Genomic DNA, 25,123 nt, shown 5'->3' with positions numbered 1-25,123 from the left:
ATAAAGAGCTGCATACCAGCCAGCTATTATTATTATTATTATTATACAAATTAATGTATTCTATGCTGCACTTCCCTACAGCTCAGGGAGGCTTACAACATTAAAATACACAAAATGTAAACAGTATAAATAATATAAAAAAATAAAATTCAGTGAAATGGTGCCTGTTCCATCTAAAACATCTCCCATGTCCAGAAGCTGGGAGGCAGCAATGTAGGTGTCAACAGGTGGGCTTGGGCAGGGAGGCCTGCAGATGTTCCAGAAGCCCTTGGCCTCAGCCATAGGCCTGCTGGGACAGCTCTGTCTTGCAAACCCTGCAGGACACTTTAAGGTCCTGCAGGGCTCTGATCTCATTTGGCAGGGCGTTCCACCAGGCCGGGGTCAGAGCCAAGAAAGTCCTTGACCTGGCTGAGGCCAATTTTATATCTTTAGGGCAGTTGGTCCTTGAAGACTCAGGCACCCAGTGACAGCTAGCCCTTTGATAGACAGCCATCTGACAGTCAGTTGTAGTAAAGCTCCACTGTGGGAACAGGGAAGATGAATAACAAAGCAGAAATTATTCAGGAGGCACTATTGGTCCATTACAGGTTAGGCCACACCAGGTTCCTGGGTAGGGAGAGGCCAGTGAGCATACCCCATCTCAGCCCTGGCCAAGGCCTTCAAAGGAGGAGGCCAAGGAGGACAGACAAGTTCTGGCTGCCAGCTCAGAAGGAAATAGAGAGAGGGGAGAGGAGGTGGAGTACGGTGGTACCCGACCGCCATCCAACTCTGAGGCCTAAGGAATGCCTGCCAGCCAAATTAAGCCCTGGGCTGGAATTTGTACACCCTAAAACCTCCAGTTAGATCTTGTCAAGAAACCCTTTCACAACTTGAAACCCTAGACAACTGTTTCTGTCAAAGCAGCCAATGCTCAGCCACAAAGTTCAAAGGTCTGATAAACCACAGGTAGATTCACGTGTCCAAATTCCACAAACTGGTCTGAACGTCTCTGTTGAGGCATTCCCTTAGTAAGACAGTATTCCTCCAAAAGGAATAGTAGGTGATTATTTCAAGGGGTGTTTCAATTGAAAAGAGGCAGGTACATTACATTTGCATACAAATTACAAGTACTGTAATTATGTTAAAATATATATAGGGACCTTTTTAGAGAATCATCTTATATTGAGGGGCATCTTCCTTTTGGTTGAATGCAGCACATGGAAATCTCATAGAGGAGTGGATTTAGTGCCCCCTCCAGGATTCCCTAAACTTTCTATGGTTCAAGCAGGCTAATCCCACCTCTTCTCTTTTCAATGATATTCATCAGCTCTCAACATGCCATCCCTTCTGGAAGCCATTTAGTTCTCATTGGGTCATGCTGAGAGTTTTTATTTCCTCATTTGATTCATTGACAAAGTCATATTTCTTCCCCACACACCTGAGGACTCTCCCAAGCAGACAGAGCTCCTTTCCCTGTCTGCAGGTGGCCTGATTTTGCTGCTTTTCTCATCCATGGGGGGGGGGGAGATTACTATTTGAATAATGTGGTTATCCAAGGTATGGGCTGCTCAAAACAGCAGTCTTAGGGGTAGCAGGGGAGGGACGGCAACAGGGCATAGGACAGTGGTCTCCAACCTGCGGTCTGCGGCCCGATGCCGGGCCGCGGTTCCCTCTCCCCGCCCCCCCCCGCAGTAAAAAACTTCCCCGGGCCGCAAGCTTGCGGCCCGGGAAGCTTCTTACTGCGGGAGAGGGGGGAGAGGGAATCAGGGCCGCGCCGCACATCACGCATGTGGCCCGGCCGGTCCCCAGCTGGAAAAAGGTTGGGGACCACTGGCGTAGGAGACCTCCAAACCACTCTTTGCTCTGCCTCCTCTACTGAATGAAGAACAAGATGTTGAATTCTATTTATTTAGTCTATTTATATTCTTCTTGGCGCTCAAGGACGGTCAACATAACACAGTCATAATTATAAAATAATGGCCTGAAAGTTAAAATACATCTCAGACGAATAAACTGCACAGTTGAATGCAGATGCGGGAATTTAATTTTAATATGCCACCTGAAATTTAATAATGTCGTTTTAACTGCAAGCAGAAGACTGGCTTTGTGGGGGCCAAATATAACACATGGGGAGGGAAATTCTAGGAAGTCCAACTTCTGTGAATTCCTGCAGCTGGGGCCTCCATGGGTGACCTCAGAACAAATATATGGGTGTGATCCTTCAGGCAGCTTGGATTGAAAGCATTTGTGGTCTTAAAGGTCAAAATCAGCACTTTGAACTGGGCCCCAAAACACACTGGATGCCAAAATAAGAGTTATATGCTCCCTCTAGCACTACTAACACAAGGATCATAGTATTCTTTGAATTTTCCACACTTCAAAGTCAGATTGTAGAAAGCATCTCACAGTAGTCCAGGCTGAATGCTACCAATCCCAGCTTTTTCACTCAGTCTTAACTTGAGTTCCCGCTTTACTAAGTTTAACTTAAGTTTCCCGCTTTGCCTCTCTCCGAAATGATATTCAACTGGGGGGAACGAAGTAGAGAATATTGGTAAAGGGATAATTTTGTAGAATTGATACCTGGCTTGATAGTAGTACAAGTGAAAGGGACTTAAGAGTGGTGGCCAGTAAGCTGAATATGAGACAGCAAAGTGGTGACAGCTAAGAAGGCTAATGCTTTCTAGAGCAAGGGAAGCAATAATAACACTCTATTCTGCACAGTTTAGACCTCATTTGGAATATTGTGTCCAGTTCTGGGTGCTGCAGTTCATGAAGGATAGTGACAAGTTGGAACCTGTTCCAAGAAGGGCGGCTAGAATGGTTGAGGGGGTTGGGATCCAGGCCTTACAAGGAGAGGTTGAGAGAGTTGGGCATGTGTTCCTTGGGGAAGAGGGGGATGAGGGGCAATCTGATAGCTGTGTTTAACTACGTAAAAGGTAGACATGCTGAAGAGGGGGCCAACTTGTTTGCTGCAGCTTTAGAGACAAGGACTAGGAGCAATGGGTTCAAATTATGGGAAAGGAGGTTCCACTTCAATATTAGAAAGCCATTTCTGACGGTGGGGGCTGTTCATAGAAGCAATGTGCTGCCCCAGAAGGTGGTGGAGTTTCCTTCACTGGAATTTTTAGGAAGAGATTGAATGACCACTTGTCAGGAGTGTGTGATTCTTAAGTCCCCAAGAAGGTCGAGGGCTGGACTGGATGGCTCTCTGTGGCCTCTTCCAGCTCTGTGTTATTCTGATTCTGACTTTTGACCATGCAGGTCCCATGATTCTTAGCAAAGCTTTTTTGGGGGTCAAAGAAGAATCCCGTTCTTCCTTGCTCATCAGCAGGAAAGCGGGTTGCAGCCAGCGCATCGTGTCCCGCTCTCCCCTCATGAAGAGAACACATCTATGCTGCACACGTACCAAACATACATTTATACATTACGACGGTTTTTATGTTAGTTCAATTGTCATGGCAATCCAGAGAGCTGCAGCGTGATGATAGAATTTTCTGCTCTAAATCCCTAGCTTCCCAAAGAGAACTACGGTTCCCAGGATCCCCTGGGGAGAGGAAATAAGTACTAAACTCATTTCGGTCTGTGCCAGGGAGCTGTCCAGGGATTAGGAGATAGGGCACTTGACAATCATTTTGCTACAGAGAGCACCTGGTGTTACACAAGCACCTGTTTATCTTGCAGCTGCTTGGGCCTATTTCTCTCCCCTCCCTTTTCCCACGGATGCTGAGTGCAGCTAAAATTCTTGCTGCCTCTGCTAATCGCCATGTGTGGGGTAGGTCACCCAACAGGCCATTCTCCTGTGTGTGTGTGTGGGGGGGGGAAGAGTCAGCAATCCATCTGTGTGGCCGGCAGAGGCCTTCAAAGTCAGCCAGAGAGCCAATTCTCTGCTCCTAAATCCTGATTAGTCCCTCTCCTCTTTAATAGGCTTAGACCAGGGGTAGTCAAACTGCGGCCCTCCAGATGTCCATGCACTCCAATTCCCAGAAGCCCCTGCCAGCATTCGCTGGCAGGGGCTTCTGGGAATTGGAGTCCATGGACATCTGGAGGGCCGCAGTTTGAGTACCCCTGGCTTAGACTGAGGAGGCGAGGCCATGGTGGGGAGAGTTTAATTAAAGGATTGTGGCTCAGCCCCGCAGTTAGGGAAGTTTGTGTTAATGAGCGAGCTGCCGGGGCATTATTTAATCCGCCGCACCAAGAGGAGACGAGGCGTTAATGAAGAAAACTCTAATTAAAACTAGACAGCTGCCGGTTATTAGCGGCTTCGCCCCTGACAGACTCTTGTTTCTTTCTCTCCCCACTCTGCCCTCCCCCCCTCAAAAAAAAATGCTTGATCAGGAAAGGACAATGATGAGAGGGCAGAATCCAAAGGGCTGCCAACCTCCAGGTGGGAGCTGGAGATCTCCTGGAATTACAACAGACAGAGATCCGTTCCTTTGGTGGGTGGACTCAATGGCAGTGTCCCCTGCCAGATCCCCAAGCCCTGCTCAGCATCCAAATCTCTGGGAGTTTCCCAGTGTGAAGTTGGCAACCCTGAGATTCCACCATAGGTTACGATAGGTGCTAGGAGAATCACAAGCACCAATTCGTTTATGCGTCCTCGAAATATGGACAGGATCAAAGACAGATCAGAATCGCAGTGCTGAAACACACCCAAAGCTCTCAGCTTGGCAGGCACCCACGGATGACCCTGTTATGATGCCCACTGAGTGTTCTCTGATTCAGAGGCCTTGGGTGGGTGGGGGGCCTGAGGAGTCAGAAACATGGCCCAGAAGGAGAGCAAGGAAATCCAGAAGACCCCTACATAGTAGATGACTCTGGCCCAAGGTTTCCTGAGGCTGCTCACAAGATGGATCTTCTCCAACAGAACCTTCTTCTGTCCCCCCAGTTCTGGGGACAAATCAGCACTGACCCTGGACCCAACCCAATGCCCACCAGTACCTGCCCCCACCTAGCAGAAGAGTAGACATCAAGCTCACAGCGAGATAGCCCAGCAGATATGCAATTGCTTTAGGATGGTTTGGGCTGATCCTGCGTTGAGCAGGGGGTTGGTCTAGATGGCCTGTGTGGTCCCTTCCAACTCTATGGTTCTATGCCATGCTTGCAGCCTGTGCTCCACCTCTGGGCCCGACCATGGCTCTAGTGGGTGTAGAACGCTGGCCCCAGGTAAGCTGCAGCAAGACAAGGAGTTGCTTCCAGAGCAGATGGAGAGCCAGTGTGGTGTAGTGGGTAAAGAGCTGTAGCCTTTAATCTGGTTTGATTCCCCACTCCTCCACATGCAGCCAGCTGGGTGACCTTGGGCTAGTGACAGTTCTCTTAGAGCTGTTCTTGTAGAGCAGTTCTGTTAGAGCTCCCTCAGACCCACTTATCTCACAGGGTGTCTGTTGTAGGGGAAGGAAGCTGCTATGAGACTACTTGAGTAGTAAAAAGTGGGATACAAAAAAACAGTTCTTCTTCTTCCTTCTCAGCCTATTTGAGCCTTGGCCAAGGAGGGGAACTTGGTGGATCAACCAGTCTACCAGACAGGTCCTGCTCCCCCATCCTGATCAGCCCCAGTGCCAAGGGTCTGATACCATGCAAACAAACCCGAAGGCAGGGTGCAGGATGATAGACACACACCCCCTGATCTAGAATTCCCTTCTTTTATTAAAATCTCCATAGGACACTCTAGGAACCGTGATCACTCTATAGTCACTCTACATCCCCCTTTCTTCATATGTTGTCTAACACATGGGTAGTCACCTGTGGTCCTCCAGATGTCCATGGACTACAATTCCCATGAGCCCCTGCCAGCAAATGCTGGTCTAACAAACTACTCCCCAAATATGAGCTGTTTACACAAAAGACTTCCAACGTATTGTGTTTTATTGCATGGCTGATTTGTACATTGTATAGATCATATATATAGACCAGTCTTCCTGCCTGTGCTTGTACTTCTTTGTTTCATCCACAGAGACTCCAATTTCTTTATTATACTTTTTCTTTATACAATTATACAATTTCTTTAGTATACTAGCTTGTGGCTTTTCCCCCTTTGTGCTGGGAAGGGTCCATTTGGCTTTTCAACAAAATACAATCTCAGCATCCTTCCACATCCTTGGACCCGTCCAGATGCCTGAGACTTTTTAAACCAGACCACCTGATTTCCAGCTGCTAATTCAGGTACTGGCTTTGCCCCATGCCTGTCACTGACACTGTGTTGTTGTCACACTTTTAATTCTAAACACGCCTTCAAGAGGAGCCATTTCTTTGGTTAATTTTATTAGACCTACTGGAATATGGAGTCCTTGGTTTTCTTCCTGCCAGAAATTCAACTGGAGATACTGCTGCTGCATTACTCAGTATGCCAGAACTGTTTTGCATAGATCCTCTGATTTTTTTGAGAAGTCTAAAGTCCATACAGCTCTTTCTATATCTCCATTTCTCTGTGGAAAATGTGACCTACCAGCACAATGATTAAAACTATAATTGCAGACAAATTCTTAATTCTACCTGTTTTTAGAAATAGTATCCCAGGGGACTATGTATCTGACTTTAGTATCTGAATTACCTGGTCTCCTTTAGGACGCCCAGTTCTATGTATCAAAAATTAATAATAAATCTACTAAATGTGCTAGAACAGGTGGGGCTGTCAAAAGTCTTTTAGTTGTCTTATAAACATTCTGGTGGAGGGCTTCCTGTATTCCCATAATTATGCAGGTTAGGCAGACAGCACACATGTTCTGTTCTATAAGCCAGATTTTGTCTGAATTATGAACTGTGCCATCAAACCGGAGAATCTTTTTAATCCTCCGCGAAAGGCAAAGCAAGTAATGATATCAGTTTGTCTGAATCAGGCTGGATCCCTTGTTTGATAATTATGTGCCCCTACACGTTTCATCTGCTTATTTCTCATTCAGTCTAAAAGCCCTGCTAGAAGCATTCCAGAACTGCATGCCATCATTCACCGTGTTCCTTTCTGTCCTTGCCATGCACCAGGACATATATCTGCATGACAGGGGATGTCTGGCAACCCAGGCACAGTCTGAGAAAATTTTGTTGGAATTACCCAGATGCAGACACACTGGCGGAAATAGCACCTTCCAAAGTGAGAAATCAATGTGGTCAGGGTCCAGATTCTTAGCTAAGAGGAACATGTCCAAATACTGCAGTAGCATCCAACTTGTAGCTTCTGGAAACTGGACTAATGTCTGTTCACATGCAGGGAGCGATCGCAGAATCCTAGAGTTGGAAGGTCCCACAGAGGACATCTAGTCCAACCCCCTGCTCAATGCAGGATCGGCCTAAAGCAGTGTTCCCCAACCTGCAGTTCGCGGCCTGGTGCCGGGCCGTGAAGGCCAGGGCGCCGGGCCGCGGTTCCCTCTCCCACTTGCCCCGCTGGTCCCCCGCCAGAAAAAGGTTGGGGACCACTGGCCTAAAGCACCCATGAGAAGTATCTGTCCAGCAGCTGTTTGAAGACTGCCAGTGAGGGGGACCTCCTTAGGCCAGGGGTAGTCAACCTGTGGTCCTCCAGATGTTCATGCACTACAATTCCCATGAGCCCCTGCCGGCAGGGGCTCATGGGAATTGTAGTGCATGAACATCTGGAGGACCACAGGTTGACTACCCCTGCCTTAGGCAGTGGATTCCACTGCTGAACTTAAAATCTTCCCCCAAATCTGAGGGTATCGGGCTTGCTTGAGCTATCCAGGTTGGGTTTTAATACTTGGTGTTTGTATTCTAATATATTTCTGTGCCTCTCCTAAGAGTAATTTCCTTATGGCTGGCAACTCAAATAGGGTGTCTGTTTATTACATATATTCTTTGGAAGTGGCCATGGATGTACAAGATATTCTCTCTCTCCACCCATGTCATCCCGGCTGTTAGAATGTGCAAGAGATTCACTGCAGCATGTTAGAGCCCAGCATAAGCAGAGGGGAGAGCAAATGCTACTCCCAGGTGAATATCAGTGGACACTGCAGCCTGGAGCCACTACTCAGTGGACCCTGGAACTGTTCTCACAGAGCAGTCCTGTCAGAGCTCTCTCAGCACCACCAGCCTCACAGGGTGTCTGTTGTGGGGAGGGGAAGGCAATTGTGAGCTGCTTTGAGACTACTTCGGGTAGTGAAGTGCAAAAGAACAGCTCTTTTATACCCTGCTATTCACTATCCGAAGGAGTCTGAAAATGATTTACAATCGCCTTCCCTTCCTCTCCCCACAACAGACACCTTGTGATGTAGGTGGGGGTGGGGTGAGCTCGACAGAACTGGTCTTTGAGAGCAGCTCTAATAGGACTGTAACTAACCCAAAGTTACCCAGCTGGCTGAAATCGCTCCTAAGATGTGAACTCTCCAGGTCAGGGGTAGTCAAACGTCGGCCCTCCAGATGTCCATAGCCTACAATTCCCATGAGAATTGTAATCTATGAACATCTGGAGGGGCCGCAGTTTGACCCAGGGTCAGGGCCTTTTCGGTTCTGGCCCCAACCTGGTGGAATGAGCTCCCAGAGGAGCTGCCATCTTTCCGCAGGGCCTGTAAAACGGAGCTCTTTCGCCAGGTTGTTGGTTGAGGGTGGGTGGCAAGGGAAATCAGGGGCCCCGTATAGGATTGGAGGAGCAGTAGTGGATGCCAATAGCGCCCTCTTTCTCCCTCCCCTCCAGTGTGGTTTCTTCGGGGTGGTACTTATTGTTTTTGCCACCACATCTTTGTACTGTGTTTTATTGTGTATGGGGGTTTTATTGGGGTTTTTAACATTGTAACTCGCCTTGAGCCTTAGGGGAGAGGCGAGTAATAAATTGAATGAATGAATGAATGAATGAATGAATGAATGAATGAATGAATGAATGAATGAATGAATGAATGAATGATGAATGAATGAATGAATGAATGAAAGAAAAAGCCCTTCGGCTGTGGGAATTGCAATGGTGGGAAGGTGAAGTTTTCGTGGGGGCAAGCAGGGGTGTCTATATCTATCTTAAGACTGGTCAAGCCAGTCATTCTTAGCAATAGACTTTCTATCAAGAAGTTTGGTGGAGGAATGAAATTGGGGGTCACTGTGGGTGGGCAGGTAGTGTGAGTTCCTGCACTGTACAGGGGGGTTGGACTAAGTGACCCTTCCAACTCTATGATTCTATGTTTCCAGATGTACCTTCTTGGGCACAATAAACAGCCCAGAACTCTTTTCTATGAAGAATGTCTCAGTTGTCTTGTCTCCTACGAGAAAGTCGCCTTGGTTTGTGACAGTCTTACTGAGAAAATTATGCGTGTGCTTTGGCCCCTGATGAAGATGCCGTACAAAACTGTAAACATTATAATTTGAAATGCTAGAGCAGCTGAGAGCATATCCCAGCTAATGCTCCGTTATGCACATTTCTGCCTGGGAAAGAGGCGTGTTGGTGTCTTAACCTGTGTGCTCTCAGAGATATATGCAAATAACCATGGAACAATTTCGTAATGGCACAGTAAAGGACCATCATTTGCTAACTTCTGCAGAGTCTAGGGTCGATACATAGAATTTCAAAACAGAAGCTGATCCGAGTTCCTTTGGGAAATGCATTCCCGCATAGATGCGCTGCATTCACTGCAAATTCACATAAAAGGGAGCTCAGTTTTGCAAGTGCAGGTTCAGTTTTGGTAGGAATGATCTACACGTGTGTGTCAGAGGAATTAAGACAGCAACCAAGAGCTGTGTCTGACCATGGCGGAGGGTTGGAGCGTTGAGATTTTTAAAATACAGATCAATTTCATGTCCTTGCAGCTGGTAAAGCTGTGCTTCCCTGGGACCAAAGGGAATGAGTTACACACAGCTTTTCTCTGTCGGAGGATCAGCACGTAACTACCATCAAGGTGCTCAGAAGGGAATTATTGCACCTGCTTCTTGTAATATAATAATTCCCCTGATCCGTGCTCATAGTTTCTCGTTGCAAAACTCCCAGGGCAAGCGAATGTACTAAAGTTGAGATAGCTAGATAGTGGTTGCTGGTTCTGCTTCTATATATACAGCCTTGCCTCTCACTTCTTCCCAATTAATTCATCACCAAATCCTGGAGCTCTGTGCATTTTTTGAAATGGTTATGCCGCACAAAGCAAGTCTGTGCAAACCCAGCTATGTGCCAACGCAGTCAATAAGGCAACTGATATTGCAAATGCAATGTGAAGATCCTACAGCCAACATGAAACAGGGTTGTGTTGTTGTTGTTTTTTTCAAGTGCATGCATAAAGACAGAAGGCATTTTGGATTGGGAATCCTAACCCAGGGCAGGCGGTGAAGCTCAAGCATGTGTTGCAGGGGGAAAGAGGAGAAGACTGGAGAGGACTTTGGCTTTCTGGGGGCCTAGGAAAATTTGTCAATCGGTGCCACCCTGCTCCCTTTTCCATAACAAGATCCTGGAGCTCCTAGACCATTTATGCACTGGGAACTTCACTGCTCCACCCCCCTGTCAGGAGCAAAGATCGGGGGCGGATGAGGTGCACCAGGCCAAATGCTCCCCTGTGTGGGTGCAGGAAGAGGTGGGGCAACCTGCCACGACTAAAACTTCAGTCTCCAGCCCGGCATGAAAACCTCCAGGCGTAAACGGTCCTAGTGTTTCCATTTCATCCATCCACTACACCTCTGTGATTATCCAGAGGTAGAAGGAAGCCTCCAAGTGGATCAGTCTAGTCTTTGCTGGTCTTAGGGGATCCCCCAGAATTACAGCTCACCTCCAGAGATCAGTTCCCTGGAAAATATATACATATGCTTTGGAGACTGGACTCTGGCATTTTACCCCAGTATGGTCCCTGTCCTCTCAAGGTTCCATCCCCAAATTTCCGGGAGTTTCCCAACCTGGCCAGGGGACCCAGCAACTCTAGCAGACCTTGTTCCATGAACATCACTGAACGGCCCCTTGCTAAAGGCCTTCCCATGGCTCCCAAGTTCAGTCCAGTGGAAGGAAGGGCAGGAAAATCAGCCAGACAGGCCAAGAGGCCTCCTGTTTAAACCAGCCAGGAGGTAAGACCTGACCTTTGACCACTGGTTCTGGATCAGGCTTGCTGGGAACAAACCTGTTCACATTCCCTGCTGTGTCCTCCCCTCTCTTGGGTAGCTTCTCCACGGGGATGGTTCTCCGGTCTGTTCTCACTGCCGCTGCAAATGCAAAGGAATTTCGCAGCAATAACAGAGCTTCTGCACAGAGACGTTCCTTCTCTGTGCTTCCCCCTCGTGCCTGCCAGGTCCTATCACACCTACCTTTCCCCCCATCCCATCAAGGGGAGACCCCAGCAATATGGAAGAGAGGACAGGTGTTAAAAGAGATGCTGCTGGATGCAGGTGCGAGGTAGGGGAATCCACATATTCCCCACTACATTTCCCTCAAACCCACTTCAGTGATGGTTTTTCAGGAAACATCATACCAAAGCAGGTTTGGAGAATCCTGCAGAGGAGCCAAGGGGAAACCCCGAAATGGGATGGCTGCATAGAGAAACCACTGAAAGAAGGACTGCTGCGGGGGAGGGGCATGGAGGAAAAACCTTATTGAGGAAGCAGCCCTATTTTTGCCTTTCTAGGCCCTGCCCCCCACCCCTTCGAGTCAGTGGAAGATGGACCGTATTCAAGATCCCAAAGGCCTCCTGAGAGCAGCATTGTTTTAGTGCAGGGGTGACCTGACTGTGGTCATCCGGATGTCCATGGACTACAATTCCCATGATCCCCTGTCAGTGCTGGCAAGGGCTTATGGGAATTATAGTCCATCGACATCTGGAGAGCCAAAAGCTGGCCACTCCTGGGCCCATTTTGCACACATAGGATAATGCACTTCCAATGTGCTTTGGCAGCTGGGTTTTCCTGTGCAGAACAGGAAAATCTACTTCTAAAGTGCATTGAAAGTGCATTATCTAACGTGTGCAGAAGAGGCCCTGGTGTGGTGGTTAAGAGCAGTGGACTCTAATCTGGAGACCTTGGTTTGATTCCCAGTTCTCTACATGCAGCCAACTGGCTGACCTTGGGCTAGTCGCAGTTCTCTTACGACTGTTCTTGCAGTGCAGTTCTCTTAGAGCTCTCTCAGCCCCACCTACCTCATAGGGTGTCTGTTGTGGGGAGAGGAAGGGGAAAGTGTTTGTAAGTCACTTGGGGATTCCTTCGAGTAGTGAAAAGCAGGGTACAAAAACCCAGCTCTATTTCTCTTCTCCGGATCAACTCTCGTTTTGCACCCATCCCCTGATACAGTTTGGGCCTCTATGTCTTGCTTGACCTTTTGGCTTTTCTGACCAATGGGATCTTCTGTTGCTGCCACTCTCCCGGGACACTTGAGAAGGGACAGAACTGAGTACCTAAAGCATGCTGGGAAGGCCATCTTTCTCCAATCGGATGCCAGAGCAAAAGTGTTACTCCTGGCAGCAACCTAGGCTGATCTGGAGGGGAGAGGCTGTGAGCAAAGCGAAGCCCAACACTTGCATGTTTTGTGGGGAAGGGGAAGTGGGGGAAACAGGGGAGAGAAAATTTAAAAAGAAGAGCCGGCAGGACATCAGCGGACAAGCTCTCTCACCTTGGAGAAGAATCTGTCGAGGAAGGCTTCTGCTCCGCATCAGCCACTGGACAGCAGAACTGGTGTAAAACAGTCTCATTCCTATAACAGAAGACAAACAGCAGCAGGTGAGAGTTCGGGTCATTCACTCATGAGCTGAGCCACTGTGGAGGGCAGTATATGAATGAATGAATGAATGAATGAATGAATGAATGAATGAATGAATGAATGAATGAATGAATGAATGAAGGGAGGGAGGGAGGGAGGGAGGGAGGGAGGGAGGAGAGAATGGAGAAGGGAAGGAAGGGAGGGAGGGAGGGGAGGGAGGGAGGGAGGAGAGAATGGAGAAGGGAAGGGAGGGAGGGAGGGAGGGAGGGAGGAGAGAATGGAGAAGGGAAGGAAGGAAGGGAGGGAGGGAGGGAGGGAGGGAGGAGAGAATGGAGAAGGGAAGGAAGGGAGGGGAGGGAGGGAGGGAGGGAGGGAGGAGAGAATGGAGAAGGGAAGGAAGGGAGGGAGGGAGGGAGGGAGGAGAGAATGGAGAAGGGAAGGAAGGAAGGGAGGGAGGGAGGGAGGGAGGGAGGGAGGGAGGGAGGGAGGGAGGGAGGAGAGAATGGAGAAGGGAAGGAAGGGAGGGAGGGAGGGAGGGAGGGAGGGAGGAGAGAATGGAGAAGGGAAGGGAGGGAGGGAGGGAGGGAGGGAGGGAGGGAGGGAGGGAGGAGAGAATGGAGAAGGGAAGGAAGGGAGGGAGGGAGGGAGGGAGGGAGGGAGGAGAGAATGGAGAAGGGAAGGAAGGAAGGAAGGAAGGAAGGAAGGAAGGAAGGAAGGAAGGAAGGAAGGAAGGAAGGAAGGAAGGAAGGAAGGAAGGAAGGAAGGAAGGAAGGAAGGAAGGAAGGAAGGAAGGATTGTATCCTCTTGTCCACCTCCACTCCTGGCTGCCGATTCCAGGGATGATGAGACCAATGAGAACTTGGGATTATAAAAACACATAAGCTTGCCACTTTGTCATGGCGTGGAAAGCCAATTCATGTGAACAAATAGGACCTTCTTCGTAGGAAAGTACCAAAGACTGTAGTCTTTGAGAGCATCCAAGAAAAGTGTGTATGCAACCTTTGCTTGAAGACTGCCAGTGAGGGGGAGCTCACCACCTCCTTAGGCAGCCTATTCCACTGCTGAACTACTCTGACTGTGAAAAACCTTTTCCTAATATCTAGCCTATATCGTTGTACTTGAAGTTTAAACCCATTACTGCGTGTCCTCTCCTCTGCAGCCAACAGAAACAGCATCCTGCCCTCCTCCAAGCGACAACCTTTCAAATACTTAAAGAGGGCTATCATGTCCCCTCTCAACCTCCTTTTCTCCAGGCTGAACATTCCCAAGTCCCTCAACCTATCTTTATAGGACTTCTTAAAGAAGACGTCACATTTCACGTACAGAAATCCTTTCCTTACATGGAAATTCTCCATGGGCTCCAACTGCAATTCTTTTGCTCCATTACATTACATCAGAGGTAGTCAAACTGCGGCCCTCCAGATGTCCATGGACTACAATTCCCATGAGCCCCTGCCAATGCTGCTGGCAGGAGCACATGGGAATTGTAGTCCATGGACATCTGGAGGGCTGCAGTTTGACTACCCCTGCATTACATCATGTCCCGTAATATTACAACTCTCGACGTCTTTTGTATTATCACAAGATAATCTAATACCTACTAAGTATCCACTTTACAAAAAAAAACCCCACATTATCAATAATTAAAACAAAGAAAACAAATGATTTCTAAATTACATTACTCACCAGATTTACTGTTCAAAAACACAGTAAATTAAATCCAGGTTTTAATGAACTCGTCCTGCTTTCCTCACTGAGCTGAATAATATCGATAAGCATCAGTTACATAAAGCAGGGGCAGTCAAACTGCAGCCCTCCAGATGTCCATGGACTACAATTCCCATGAGCCCCTGCCAAAGAAGGGGCTCATGGGAATTGTAGTCCGTGGACATCTGGAGGGCTGCAGTTTGACTGCCCCTGATATAAAGCATAGCACAGATTCCAAAGTACTGTCCCATTAAAGGTGAGGGGCTTTTATTCTTCTAGCTGTTGGGAAGACATTTTAGCCAAAACTAACAAATCAGACGACGTCTCAAAGTCCATAGTTTGTTGCCCAAGCAACAGGCCATTGTGTCTGTTCATCTTGCATAGACTACCATCTCCTCTTCCTTTTAAGAGAGCCAGTTTGGTGTAGTGGTTAGGAGTGTGGACTTCTAATCTGGCATGCCAGGTTCGATTCTGCGCTCCCCCACATGCAACCAGCTGGGTGATCTTGGGCTCGCCATGACACTGATAAAACTGTTCTGATCGGGCAGTGATATCAGCGCTCTCTCAGCCTCACCCACCCCACAGGGTGTCTGTTGTAGGGAGAGGAAGGGAAGGTGACTGTAAGCCGCTTTGAACCTCCTTCGGGTAGGGAAAAGCGGCATATAAGAACCGACTCTTCTTATTATTATTAACTGCTTCTAACTAATGAGCCTTAGTAATCGAACAAATGCAAAAAACATGGTTTAACAGGATTACATCTCCAACAAAGGATATTAAGATAATAAATTCCTTTTCATTTCCAAGCTTTCAGGACAGCCGTATTAGCTCTCAGTCAGCTGTGGATGAGGCCATACCGATGTGCTCTATGCCCCTGTGCTGTGGGACTTCAAGGCACAAGAAGAATGCACCAGACCCCGCAATGATCAGTGTATTGATGTGCCTTTTGAAGTGTCATTTTGTAGAATTGAAAAGTTGGGGAAATAGTACAGAATGCTCTCCTCTCTCTGGTTTTAGCGGGGCTTTTCCCACTCTAATCCACCCTGAAGTCTGCTGAAAGGGAAAGGTCAAGCTAAAATTACCCCCCAAAAAGACAACAGATCAGAGCTCTACCACTTCTGACCTGTCTTCCTGCAAAGAATACGCCACTACTTGAGATTTCTAGTCATTGTGGTTAGCAATTCTTTCTGCCTAGCAGGGCTCTTGGGGTTAGAAGAACAGCTCTGTCGCAAGGAGAAAGTCAATAGGTACAAACTTTTCCCATCATGATTGTTCAGATCCAATTTGGCTTGCCGCAAGACGTGCTTCTGTTTTTGTTACGGAACACTGACTCAATCAAAGCCATTTTAAAAATGAGAATGTCGTCACAGAAGAACTTGACAATGAAAACCAGTCATCTCACAGGCTACTCCGTGGGTGCGAGGCAACCTAGGGGACATTTCCTTGCCATCAGGGCAAAATGGAGGATTTTTCTTCTGCACGCATTCCTTAGTCCTATTTGCCAGCATTTTAAAATTATGACATCTATTGATGTCAAGCAGGCTTTCTCAGCCAGGGTTTTGTGAAACCCCAGGGTTTCTTGACAGCTTTGGAAGGGTTTCCTGAATGGGTGGGAATTAATTTTGTATACATCTTTAAAATTTGTTAAACGTTTATCGGGTGATATTGACTATATATGGTGCTGTCGAAACCCCCCCCCCCTCCAATGGCCAATGATGGGCCTAGAGGGGTTGGGAAGGGGAGGGGCCCCAGGTGGACATGTACACAGCTCTGCTTCCCAACCATATTCTGCACGATCATGCCATTTCTGTGGTTTCTCGAAGCCTGAAGAATGTTTCAGGGGGTTTTCAAAAGTTGAGAAAGGCTGATATAGAAGATCGTAGATCAATATGGATAACAGGCCCTCTGCCCTCTGCATATTTTGAACAGAGAGTAAAAGAAGGAGATGATGATGATGATGAGGATGATGAAACTTCTATACCACCCCTTCCCATATGGGCTCAGGGCAGTTCACAACAATAAAACTCATAGAATCATAGAGTTGGAAGGGGCCATACAGGCCATCTAGTCCAACCCCCTGCTCAACGCAGGATCATCCCAAAGCATCCTAAAGCATCCAAGAAAAGTGTGTATCCAACCTGTGCTTGAAGACTGCCAGTGAGGGGGAGCTCACCACCTCCTTAGGCAGCCTATGGCACTGCTGAACTACTCTGTGAATTTTTCCCCCTCATATCTACGGTATTTGCTGGCGTATAAGACTACTTTTTCCCCCCTGAAAAACATGCCTCCAAGTGGGGGGGGGGGGTTGTCCTATACGCCGGGTGCACTTCAGTACTATAATGTAATGTGTTGTTGTTATGTGCGAAGTCGTGTCCGACCCATCGCGACCCCATGGACAATGATCCTCCAGGCCTTCCTGTCCTCTACCATTCCCCGGAGTCCATTTAAGTTTGCATAATGTAATGTAACAAACCCTATATTTTGAGTGTAAATGTTGGGGGGTCATCTTATACGCCCAGTCGTCTTATACGCCGGCAAATACGGTAGCATATATCGTTGTACTGGAAGTTTAAACCCATTACTGCGTGTCCTCTCCTCTGCAGCCAACGGAAACAGCATCCTGCCCTCCTCCAAGTGACAACCTTTCAAATACTTAAAGAGGGCTATCATGTCCCCTCTCAACCTCCTTTTCTCCAGGCTAAACATTCCCAAGTCCCTCAACCTATCTTCATAGGGCTTGGTCCCTTGGCCCCAGATCATCTTCGTCGCTCTCCTCTGTACCCTTTCAATTTTATCCACGTCCTTCTTCAAGTGAGGCCTCCAGAACTGCACACAGTACTCCAGGTGTGGTCTGACCAGTGCTGTATACAATGGGACTATGACATAAAATACTATAATAAAATACAATACTAAAACAGCTAACTCGCCCCCCCCCCCCGGAGAGTCACAGGTATCAAAGTATTACTGTGTAGAAATGTATTTATACAAACTTGACACGTCCATCTCCTCAATCCACTTATGCCGATGGGCTTAGAAAGGTGTACCTCTGCCTGGGATTGCACTACTAGGCTTCTTTCCAGCCGAGGAGTACAGCTAGGGCTGCAGTCCTACTTGCAAGGAAATTTCATGGCACGCAATAAATGAAAGTTGTGGAGAAAGCTTCATCTCCTAGATTTCTTTTCAAACTCTTAAAGGCACAGGTGCCCTGAGAGAAAGAAAAGTTGGCATCTCTATAGCAGTATTACCAACAATTCTCCAAGAAAGCATCTGTCCTAGCCAGGCTGCTTGTGGGCCACAGAAATGAAATGAGGCCAGCTGAGGACAGGCAGGGGCGGGGTTCCCAACTCCACATAGGGGCATTCCTGCAGATTTAGGAAGCAGAGCCTGGGGAGGGCAGGGTTTGAGGAAGAGAAGATCCTCATAAAAAGTAACCCTTTTCTCCAGCAAAAGTGTTCACTGTTGTCTTCCGATCACTTGTAATTCTGGGAGATCTCCAGGCCCCCTTGGAAGTTTCCCAAAATTCAAAGTGACGGCAAAAAACTAGGAAGTTTCACAGGATGTGTCAATAACATGATAAGCCAGGAATCACTATGCTAGAAAGCCCTGTATAGACAATCCACACACATTCAACGAGATTTTTTTCAATAAAATTATTATATTCAGAAAACTTTTAGAGGATTTATAGTCACAAACAAGGCACAATAAAATGGTTATAAATGGGGCCCTAAATGTCACACTGTAATTCACATGCAGATCTGGTCCACTTCATTTTGACAGACATTTGCTTCTTCAGTGGACTCAAGAAACCAAAAAGGAACAACGTTTGGATGGTGTCCAAAAGAAAGAACCTCACAACTAGCATGTCCTAGAAGAATTCTTCATATTATTCACATGGTTTTTACCCCAAAAGCTCATCTCTCCTCCTTGAGGCTTATGAATGACCAGGAGTAAAAGGAGAACTGAGAGGAGGGGAGACAGGAGGCATTTTAAGGTGGGAGTAAGAGTTCAGACTTTTCCCCTCCCAGGCACAGAAACATGAGAGAACCCACTCAAACTCGAGAGGGGGAGCAATGGAAGCGGCTGGCTCCCAAGCTGGTGGCCGACTCCATTAAGGCAGGAGGGGAAAGCTGCAGATCCCCTCCAGAGCTCCCATGATCCCCTGGGGCTCCACAGACCCTTGGTTGGGAATATCTCAGTAGTATCATTTTTTGCTATTCTGTATTATTTTTAAGAGTACCAATGAAGTAGTGTGAGATCCTAGAAATGAGCCCTGGAGTCATTTTCGGCGCTAGCCCTGACCTGGTGGAACGAGCTCCTGGACAAGCTGAGGGCCCTGCGGGAGATTTCTGCGTTCTGCATGGCCTGTAGGACAGAGCTCTTCCACCAGGTCTATGGCTGAGGCCAGCCCAGGAAGATCTGATACCCCCCTGGCAGAGAAGAAGGAATGTCTGAATTGGAATTCCCCACTAGCCGACCATTACTGTGATGGGGACAGTGCTTGGAGTCCCCCTGTGACCAGATTTTTAGCTAGCTTGATGGGATTTGAATTGTCACCACCATCGGGGTTGTTTTAATGGAGACAACTGTATGTTTTATTGGAGTTTTTAGTGTGATCTGCCACGAGCCTGATTGCTGAGAGCAGTGGGGGCTATAAATTGAAACAGAAATATAACACAAATAAATTTTACAATGTCAAGGGATACTTGGGTACACATCTTCAACTCTGTACAACTGCCCAGGGTCAGAAACGTTTGACCCAATTTACAACTTCATAAAAGGATCTGAGACAGATCCCTCTTTGCCTGTGCAAAGAGGGAAACATTTATGAGAAAAAAATTTTTTCACAGAGTAGTTCAGCAGTGGAATAGGCTGCCTAAGGAGGTGGTGAGCTCCCCCTCACTGGCAGTCTTCAAGCAAAGGTTGGATACACCCTTTTCTTGGATGCTTTAGGATGCTTTGGGCTGATCCTGCGTTGAGCAGGGGGTTGGACTAGATGGCCTGTGTGGCCCCTTCCAACTCTATGATTCTGTGATTCTGATTCTGTGCAGAACGGTCACCAAGGGCAGCAAAAATATGTCTCCAGACAGTCCAGCGCAAGTCTGTGCCAATGAATGAAACTCTGCATGCTGAGATAGTTCTAAATGGTAATTCTCTCCTTTTTATTGGGGATAAAAAGGAGCCACCTGTAAGCAATTTTGCAAGTTCTGCTTGGCCAGCTCATCTTTAAACTGTAATTTCCCTTCAGTAACCACCATCGACCATGGAACTGCATTGCGATCAGCTAGTTCAAGGGAAAATGGCTTTTGCGATTCCTCACCGTTCCCAAGAGCTAATCAGGTCTCCCCATATTATTGCTTCTTTAATTTGGATCCTTCTCAGTGCTCAGTAACCCGGGTAGCTGTGTTTTGCTTGCAAACGTGCTCAGCCCCTGCTCTTAGTGAGAAAGCAGCCCAATACCTCCAGCCCACCAAATGGTTCATACCATGATGCTGGAACCATGCTGTGCTTTTCCATGAAGTCTCTGATTCCTTTAGAGATCCAAATTATGAAATTGTCTTCGCGGCAGTGCAGTCTAATGGGAGCAGCTGGGAACATGAATGTTCTTCATGCAGGCCTTGGATTCTAGAATTATGGTGTCTGAGAATTGGAAGGAGCCAGACAGGACATCTAGTCCAACCCCCTGCTTAATGCAGGATCAGCCTAAAACTTCCAGTATAATTACCTGTCCAGCTGCTGCTTAAAGACCACCAGTGAGGGGGAGCTCACTACCTCCTTAGGTAGCTAATTCCACTACTAAATTACTCTGTGAAAAAAAAATTTCCCCTGATATCTAGCCAGTACCATTCTACATGTAGTTTAAAGCTATTACTGTGGGTCTTCTCCTCTGCTACCAACAGAAACCATTCCCAGCCCTCCTCCAAGTGACAACCTTTCAAAGATTTAAAGAGACCAAGCATGTCCCCTCTGTACCTCCTCTTCTTCGGACTGAATATTCCCAAGTCCCTCTACCTTTCCTTAAAGGGCTTGGCCGCCCGGCCCTGGATCTGGGGTTGTTCTCTCCTATGTTGTGTGGTCAGGAAAAGAATTTCTTATACATAAGGCCATACAACGGGGACCCATAGCATCTTTTCTCTCTCAGCTTTGGAAACAGTTGAAGCATTTTCTAAATATTAATCCCCCTAAAAGCCACACAAGACGCTACAATTCCTGACCCAAAGTGCTGCACAGATTTGCACCAACACAAGGCTACGATGAGATGATCACACACAAAAAAAGTCAGGAATAAAATTGGATAATGTGTTTAGATGATAATGTTCTACCTCTTCATATGGGATGGGCCATGCCCTCAGTTAGAACATTAAGAACCCTAGTGTTTGTGTGTGTTTTCCTCTCTTCCCTTATATTGAATTTTTCATCTGACAGTTTGAAGTCCAGCAATCTCTCTTTTTGATGCCAAGTTATTAATTGTGTCATCCCCTTCTCTCTATTTTATGGTAATAACTTCAGTGTTTTGTTACTAGAACAAACTGAAAAAGGCCAACTTTCCTGCATGAATAGAAGAAGAAGAAGAAGAAGAAGAAGAAGAAGAAGAAGAAGAAGAGGAAGAGGAAGAGGAAGAGGAAGAGGAAGAGGAAGAGGAAGAGGAAGAGGAAGAGGAAGAGGAAGAGGAAGTTGGTTTTTATTTACCACTTTTCTCTACCAGATGGCATCTCAAAGCAGCTTACAATCGCCTTCCCTTCTTCTCCCCAAAACAGACGTCCTGTGAGGCAGGTGGGGCTGAGAGTGCCCTGATATTACTGCTTGGTCAGAATGGCTTTATCAGTGCTGTGACATAGCCCTCTGCTCCCCTGGAAGCAGGTATACCGTATAGCAGTGGTCCCCAACCCCCGGTCCGGGGACCGGGACCGGTCCGTGGATCAGTTGGTACTGGGCCGTGGTTTTTCCTCGTTCTCCTTCCTGGGCGCTGCCTCGGGGGCTGCCCTGCCACTCTGCTGCCAGCTCACCTTTGGTGCTCTCCGGCGACTGCCATGGCTGGGGCTCCCCCTTGGCATGGCACTGCGCAGCTGCTGCTGGCAGCGCCCCCCAGTGGCCGGCGGGAAGTCAGGGACGCCGGTGGGAAAGCAAGTGGAGCATGGCTCAGGCGGCGACGATGTCCCTCAGCAAAAGACTACCCCCCCCCTCGGGCCTCAGTAAAATTATCAAGCATTGACCAGTCCCCGGTGATAAAAAGGTTGGGGACCACTGCCGTATGGGATGGACTGGGAGTTTTCTTTTCTTCTTTTCTCCGCCAGGTTGTTCTTAACATTATGTATTTTAATGGGGGGGTTAATGGGATTTTATTGTTGTGAGGTTTTTATGCTGTAAACCGCCACGAGCCGGCTTGCTGAGAGTGGTGGGTAAGAAATTAAAGTCGTCATCATCATCATCATCATCATCATCATCATCATCCATCTGAAGCAGCCCCTACATATCGGGGACTAACGGGGTTGCTTCCAAAGCCTTCCCGGGACTGTGGCTTGTTACTTCTTGTGGCTCCTTAAGGACACAGCGAGTCACGAACCTATCCCATATGGCAGCATTTGGAAGATCAGTTCAAAGGACATACAAAGTCAACTAATTACAAATCTGGAAAAGGTCATGTACGAGATCTCGCTGCATGCATATATTTGTCGGAGTTTTAGAAAATGGCACGCAGCGGTTACCTAGCAATAAGCTCCCCCGCTGGAGCCATGCGTCTCCTCTCTGCTCCCCAATGCGCTTTTACTGCATGGGGTCGCAAGTCGAATGCTGGTGAGAGCTGGCCCGGATGTTCTGCTCCCTTTGTCACAAAATGAGGGTCCCCCCCACCCACCCACATACGCATATCTTGCAGGTTGAGCTGCAAAGCTAATACAAGACACTACAGACAACAAAACATTCAGTCATGGGCAGAAAGTCCCAATTGTGTTTTAAGCAAAAAATTAGGGGCCATTCTAGAGCGGACGGTATACAGCAGCTTTGGACTAAGACGATTCACCCATCTAGCTCAAGTCCAGTTGATGGCCTCTCGGGGTAGGATGGATGGTAAGGGTGGTCACCAGTCTCTCCCAATCCCAAGCCTGCTTTGGTTTACTCATGACTTAGCCTTTGTGTCCACAGCGTGTCTGCCGGAGGTCCTATCAACAAACTTGCTGTGGGAGTTCTATGATTCCAGGGGGGACATTGATCAGATTTGGACTGCAAGGTGAGAGTAATGTGTGACTATGTAATGTGTGACTATCCACGCCTGGAGGTGCCAGGGCTTTCATCCAGGGCCTTCCGTGGGCAAAGCCTATATTCTACCACTGGCCACAGCACCTTATGAGAAACTCACAACTCCTTAGAGAACTTCTTTGAGCTTCCCCCAAGATGGCTGCACATGGTGCTCTCTAAATTCCTTCTGATTTTGCTGGTGGCATCTGGCACAAACTCTGCACTGACGCAAGATCATAGAACAGCACAAATTCCACCCCCTCCCCAACTGAAGCATCACTAATCATGGCACATGTGAAACTCTCTTTCCTTGACATGTTGCATAAGAAGAGAACCAACTCTGGAACCTGCCACCTATTTCAGCATCGGCTAAGTGCCATTTCGCTGCCTAGCACAAGGACAACGCACACGAGCGCCTCCTTGGTTAAGCAACAGCTAGATCCCATTCACTGTCATTAGCGCTAAATCGGTTTCTTGGGAGCAGTCCCAATAAAACAGCTGTGCTGAGAGCTGGTGTCCTAATGAATAATGAGAATGACCAAACATGTCTGGGATGAATCCCAGAACATCTATACTGAAGACCTAGGGAGATAAGTTTCAAAAACTTTCCTCCAAGGAACTTTTTCTACTTTGCCTGGCACGGAATTGTGGGGAAGGGGGAACATTCTAGAGTACACATTCAGTTCTCACAGGACAGAAACAGAATTGTAGAGATGGAAGGAACCACAGAGGCCATCTAGTCCAACCCAATCTAGTCACTAGCACTCTTCAAGCAAAGGTTGGATGCACATCTAGTCACTGGCAGTCTTCAAGCAAAGGTTGGATGCACACTTTTCTTGGATGCTTTAGGATGCTTTGGGCTGATCCTGCGTTGAGCAGGGGGTTGGACTAGATGGCCTCTATGACCCCTTCCAACTCCATGATTCTATGATTCTATAACCCCCTGCTCAATGCGGGATCATCCTAGAGCATCCATGATAAGTAGCTGTCCAGTTGCTGCTTAGAGACCACCAGGGAGTGGGAGCTCACCGCCTCCTTAGGCAGTCAATTCCACTGCTGAACTACTCTGATTGTGAAAAAAGCTCCCTGATATATAACCAGTACTGCTGCTACCTGTCTAGATTCTAAGGCAGGCCCCAAAGGCACAGCCTAGTAAGGTGGCAAAATGGCCGAAGCTGGCCTTGTCATTAACCCGCTAGGTGGCCTAAGCTCTCATCTGCTCTACCTTCCAGGATAAAGTGAAAAGATATTACTGAGTGAAAAGATATTATGCAAAGTGCTTTCAACATTCAAAAGATAATATATAAATGCAAAGTATTATTGTAGCTAAACTAATCCCCGGGGAATCAAAGACTGAACCATCGCTCAACGGCTACACAGGAGATCAAGAGTTGATGAAAATACGTGCAGCAGTTCGTCATATGCAGGCTCCATTCAGGCCTGTGTTCAAATCCCACCTCAGCCAAGGCCCTGATCGAGTTGTGGCCTCAGCTTCCCATTCATCAAATGGGAATTAATTGTGACCTACTTCACAAAGCTGTGAAAACAGAAAAACAAACTCAAAGAAGTGCCATATGTTGCTTTCATAAGCACGGCTTGGCAAATGTAGGACGATATCATGTAAATTCATGAAAATATAATATGCGTGCATCTTTTATTTATGTTCTACCCTTCCTTGGGGATGAAGCATCCAGGGGGTCTCCCACTAGTTCATTTGATCGGCTCCATATCCACATAACTCACACTATGTTCATAGGCAGGGAAGAATACTGCAGAAATAGGCATTATTTCCAGATTAGACACAATATACCATCGTCGTCATCATCATACCTAATTTAAAGTATTGGGTCCTTCCAACAACATGCTAGCCCTCTGATTGGCCCTCGGCGGCATGGCACTTCCCCACTGATTGGTCCTCAGTGGAAAAGCCCTCACCCCCCAAGAGCCAATCACCACCTCTTCCTCCCGGTTCTTGGGTATTAGAAACTATCCTGCTGTATTCTATATCCCTAGACCAGGGGTAGTCAAACTGCGGCCCTCCAGATGTCCATGGACTACAATTCCCATGAGCCCCCTGCCAGCATTCGCTGGCAGGGGGCTCTTGGGAATTGTAGTCCATGGACATCTGGAGGGCCGCAGTTTGACTACCCCTGGTCTAGACATTCCAGCCCACTGAATCAACTGCATTCGAGGCTGGGGAGATCTTTTAGTTGTACCGCCATCTTGTTCTATTGTTCTATTGTATATTACTGTTCGTTTGTATTTTATTTGTATGTAATTATGTTTTTATATATATATATATATATGCTGTAAACCACCGTGAGCCAGTTCGGTGGGAATGGCGGTGTAGAAATCAAAGTATCAATCAATCAATCAATCAATCTTGCAAGGAGCCAGTCAGATATAACTTTTGTTGGTGAGCTGTATTTTCCAGTTCAGTTGGTGGGATCTAATAAAGAGCTGATGCTTCACTCTGCGAGCAACACCACGCCTTATTGAACGCACTATTCAATAAGGACATTTTCCTCCAAGCAGTTGCCTTTCACGCCGTGCCAAAACCATTGCAATTTAAAAAAAAAAAACAAATTCTGAAGGTTCTCGAATTTCTCAGAGGTTAATAAAATG

The 25,123-nt window shown here is 47.4% G+C and overlaps 1 protein-coding gene across 8 annotated transcripts in view; it reads right to left on the bottom strand.

The window, feature by feature from the left end:
* IQSEC3 (IQ motif and Sec7 domain ArfGEF 3) overlaps positions 1-25,123 on the bottom strand; it is a 174,661-nt gene that overhangs the window by 84,662 nt on the left and 64,876 nt on the right. For 6 of the 8 annotated variants that reach the window (XM_077339967.1, XM_077339968.1, XM_077339970.1 and 3 more), the window contains exon 2: positions 12,476-12,556. In XM_077339967.1, coding sequence (XP_077196082.1) covers positions 12,476-12,556 — 81 coding nt within the window. Of the gene's footprint in view, positions 1-10,997; positions 11,080-12,475; positions 12,557-25,123 lie in introns of all 8 variants that reach the window. The other 2 variants (XM_077339969.1, XM_077339974.1) reach the window with 1 other exon arrangement.

Source organism: Paroedura picta, chromosome 5 (genome assembly GCF_049243985.1).
Source record: "Paroedura picta isolate Pp20150507F chromosome 5, Ppicta_v3.0, whole genome shotgun sequence".
Lineage (NCBI taxonomy): Eukaryota > Metazoa > Chordata > Lepidosauria > Squamata > Gekkonidae > Paroedura > Paroedura picta.
Note: the sequence above shows the minus strand (reverse complement) of the source record. Positions and strands in the feature narration are given on the sequence as shown.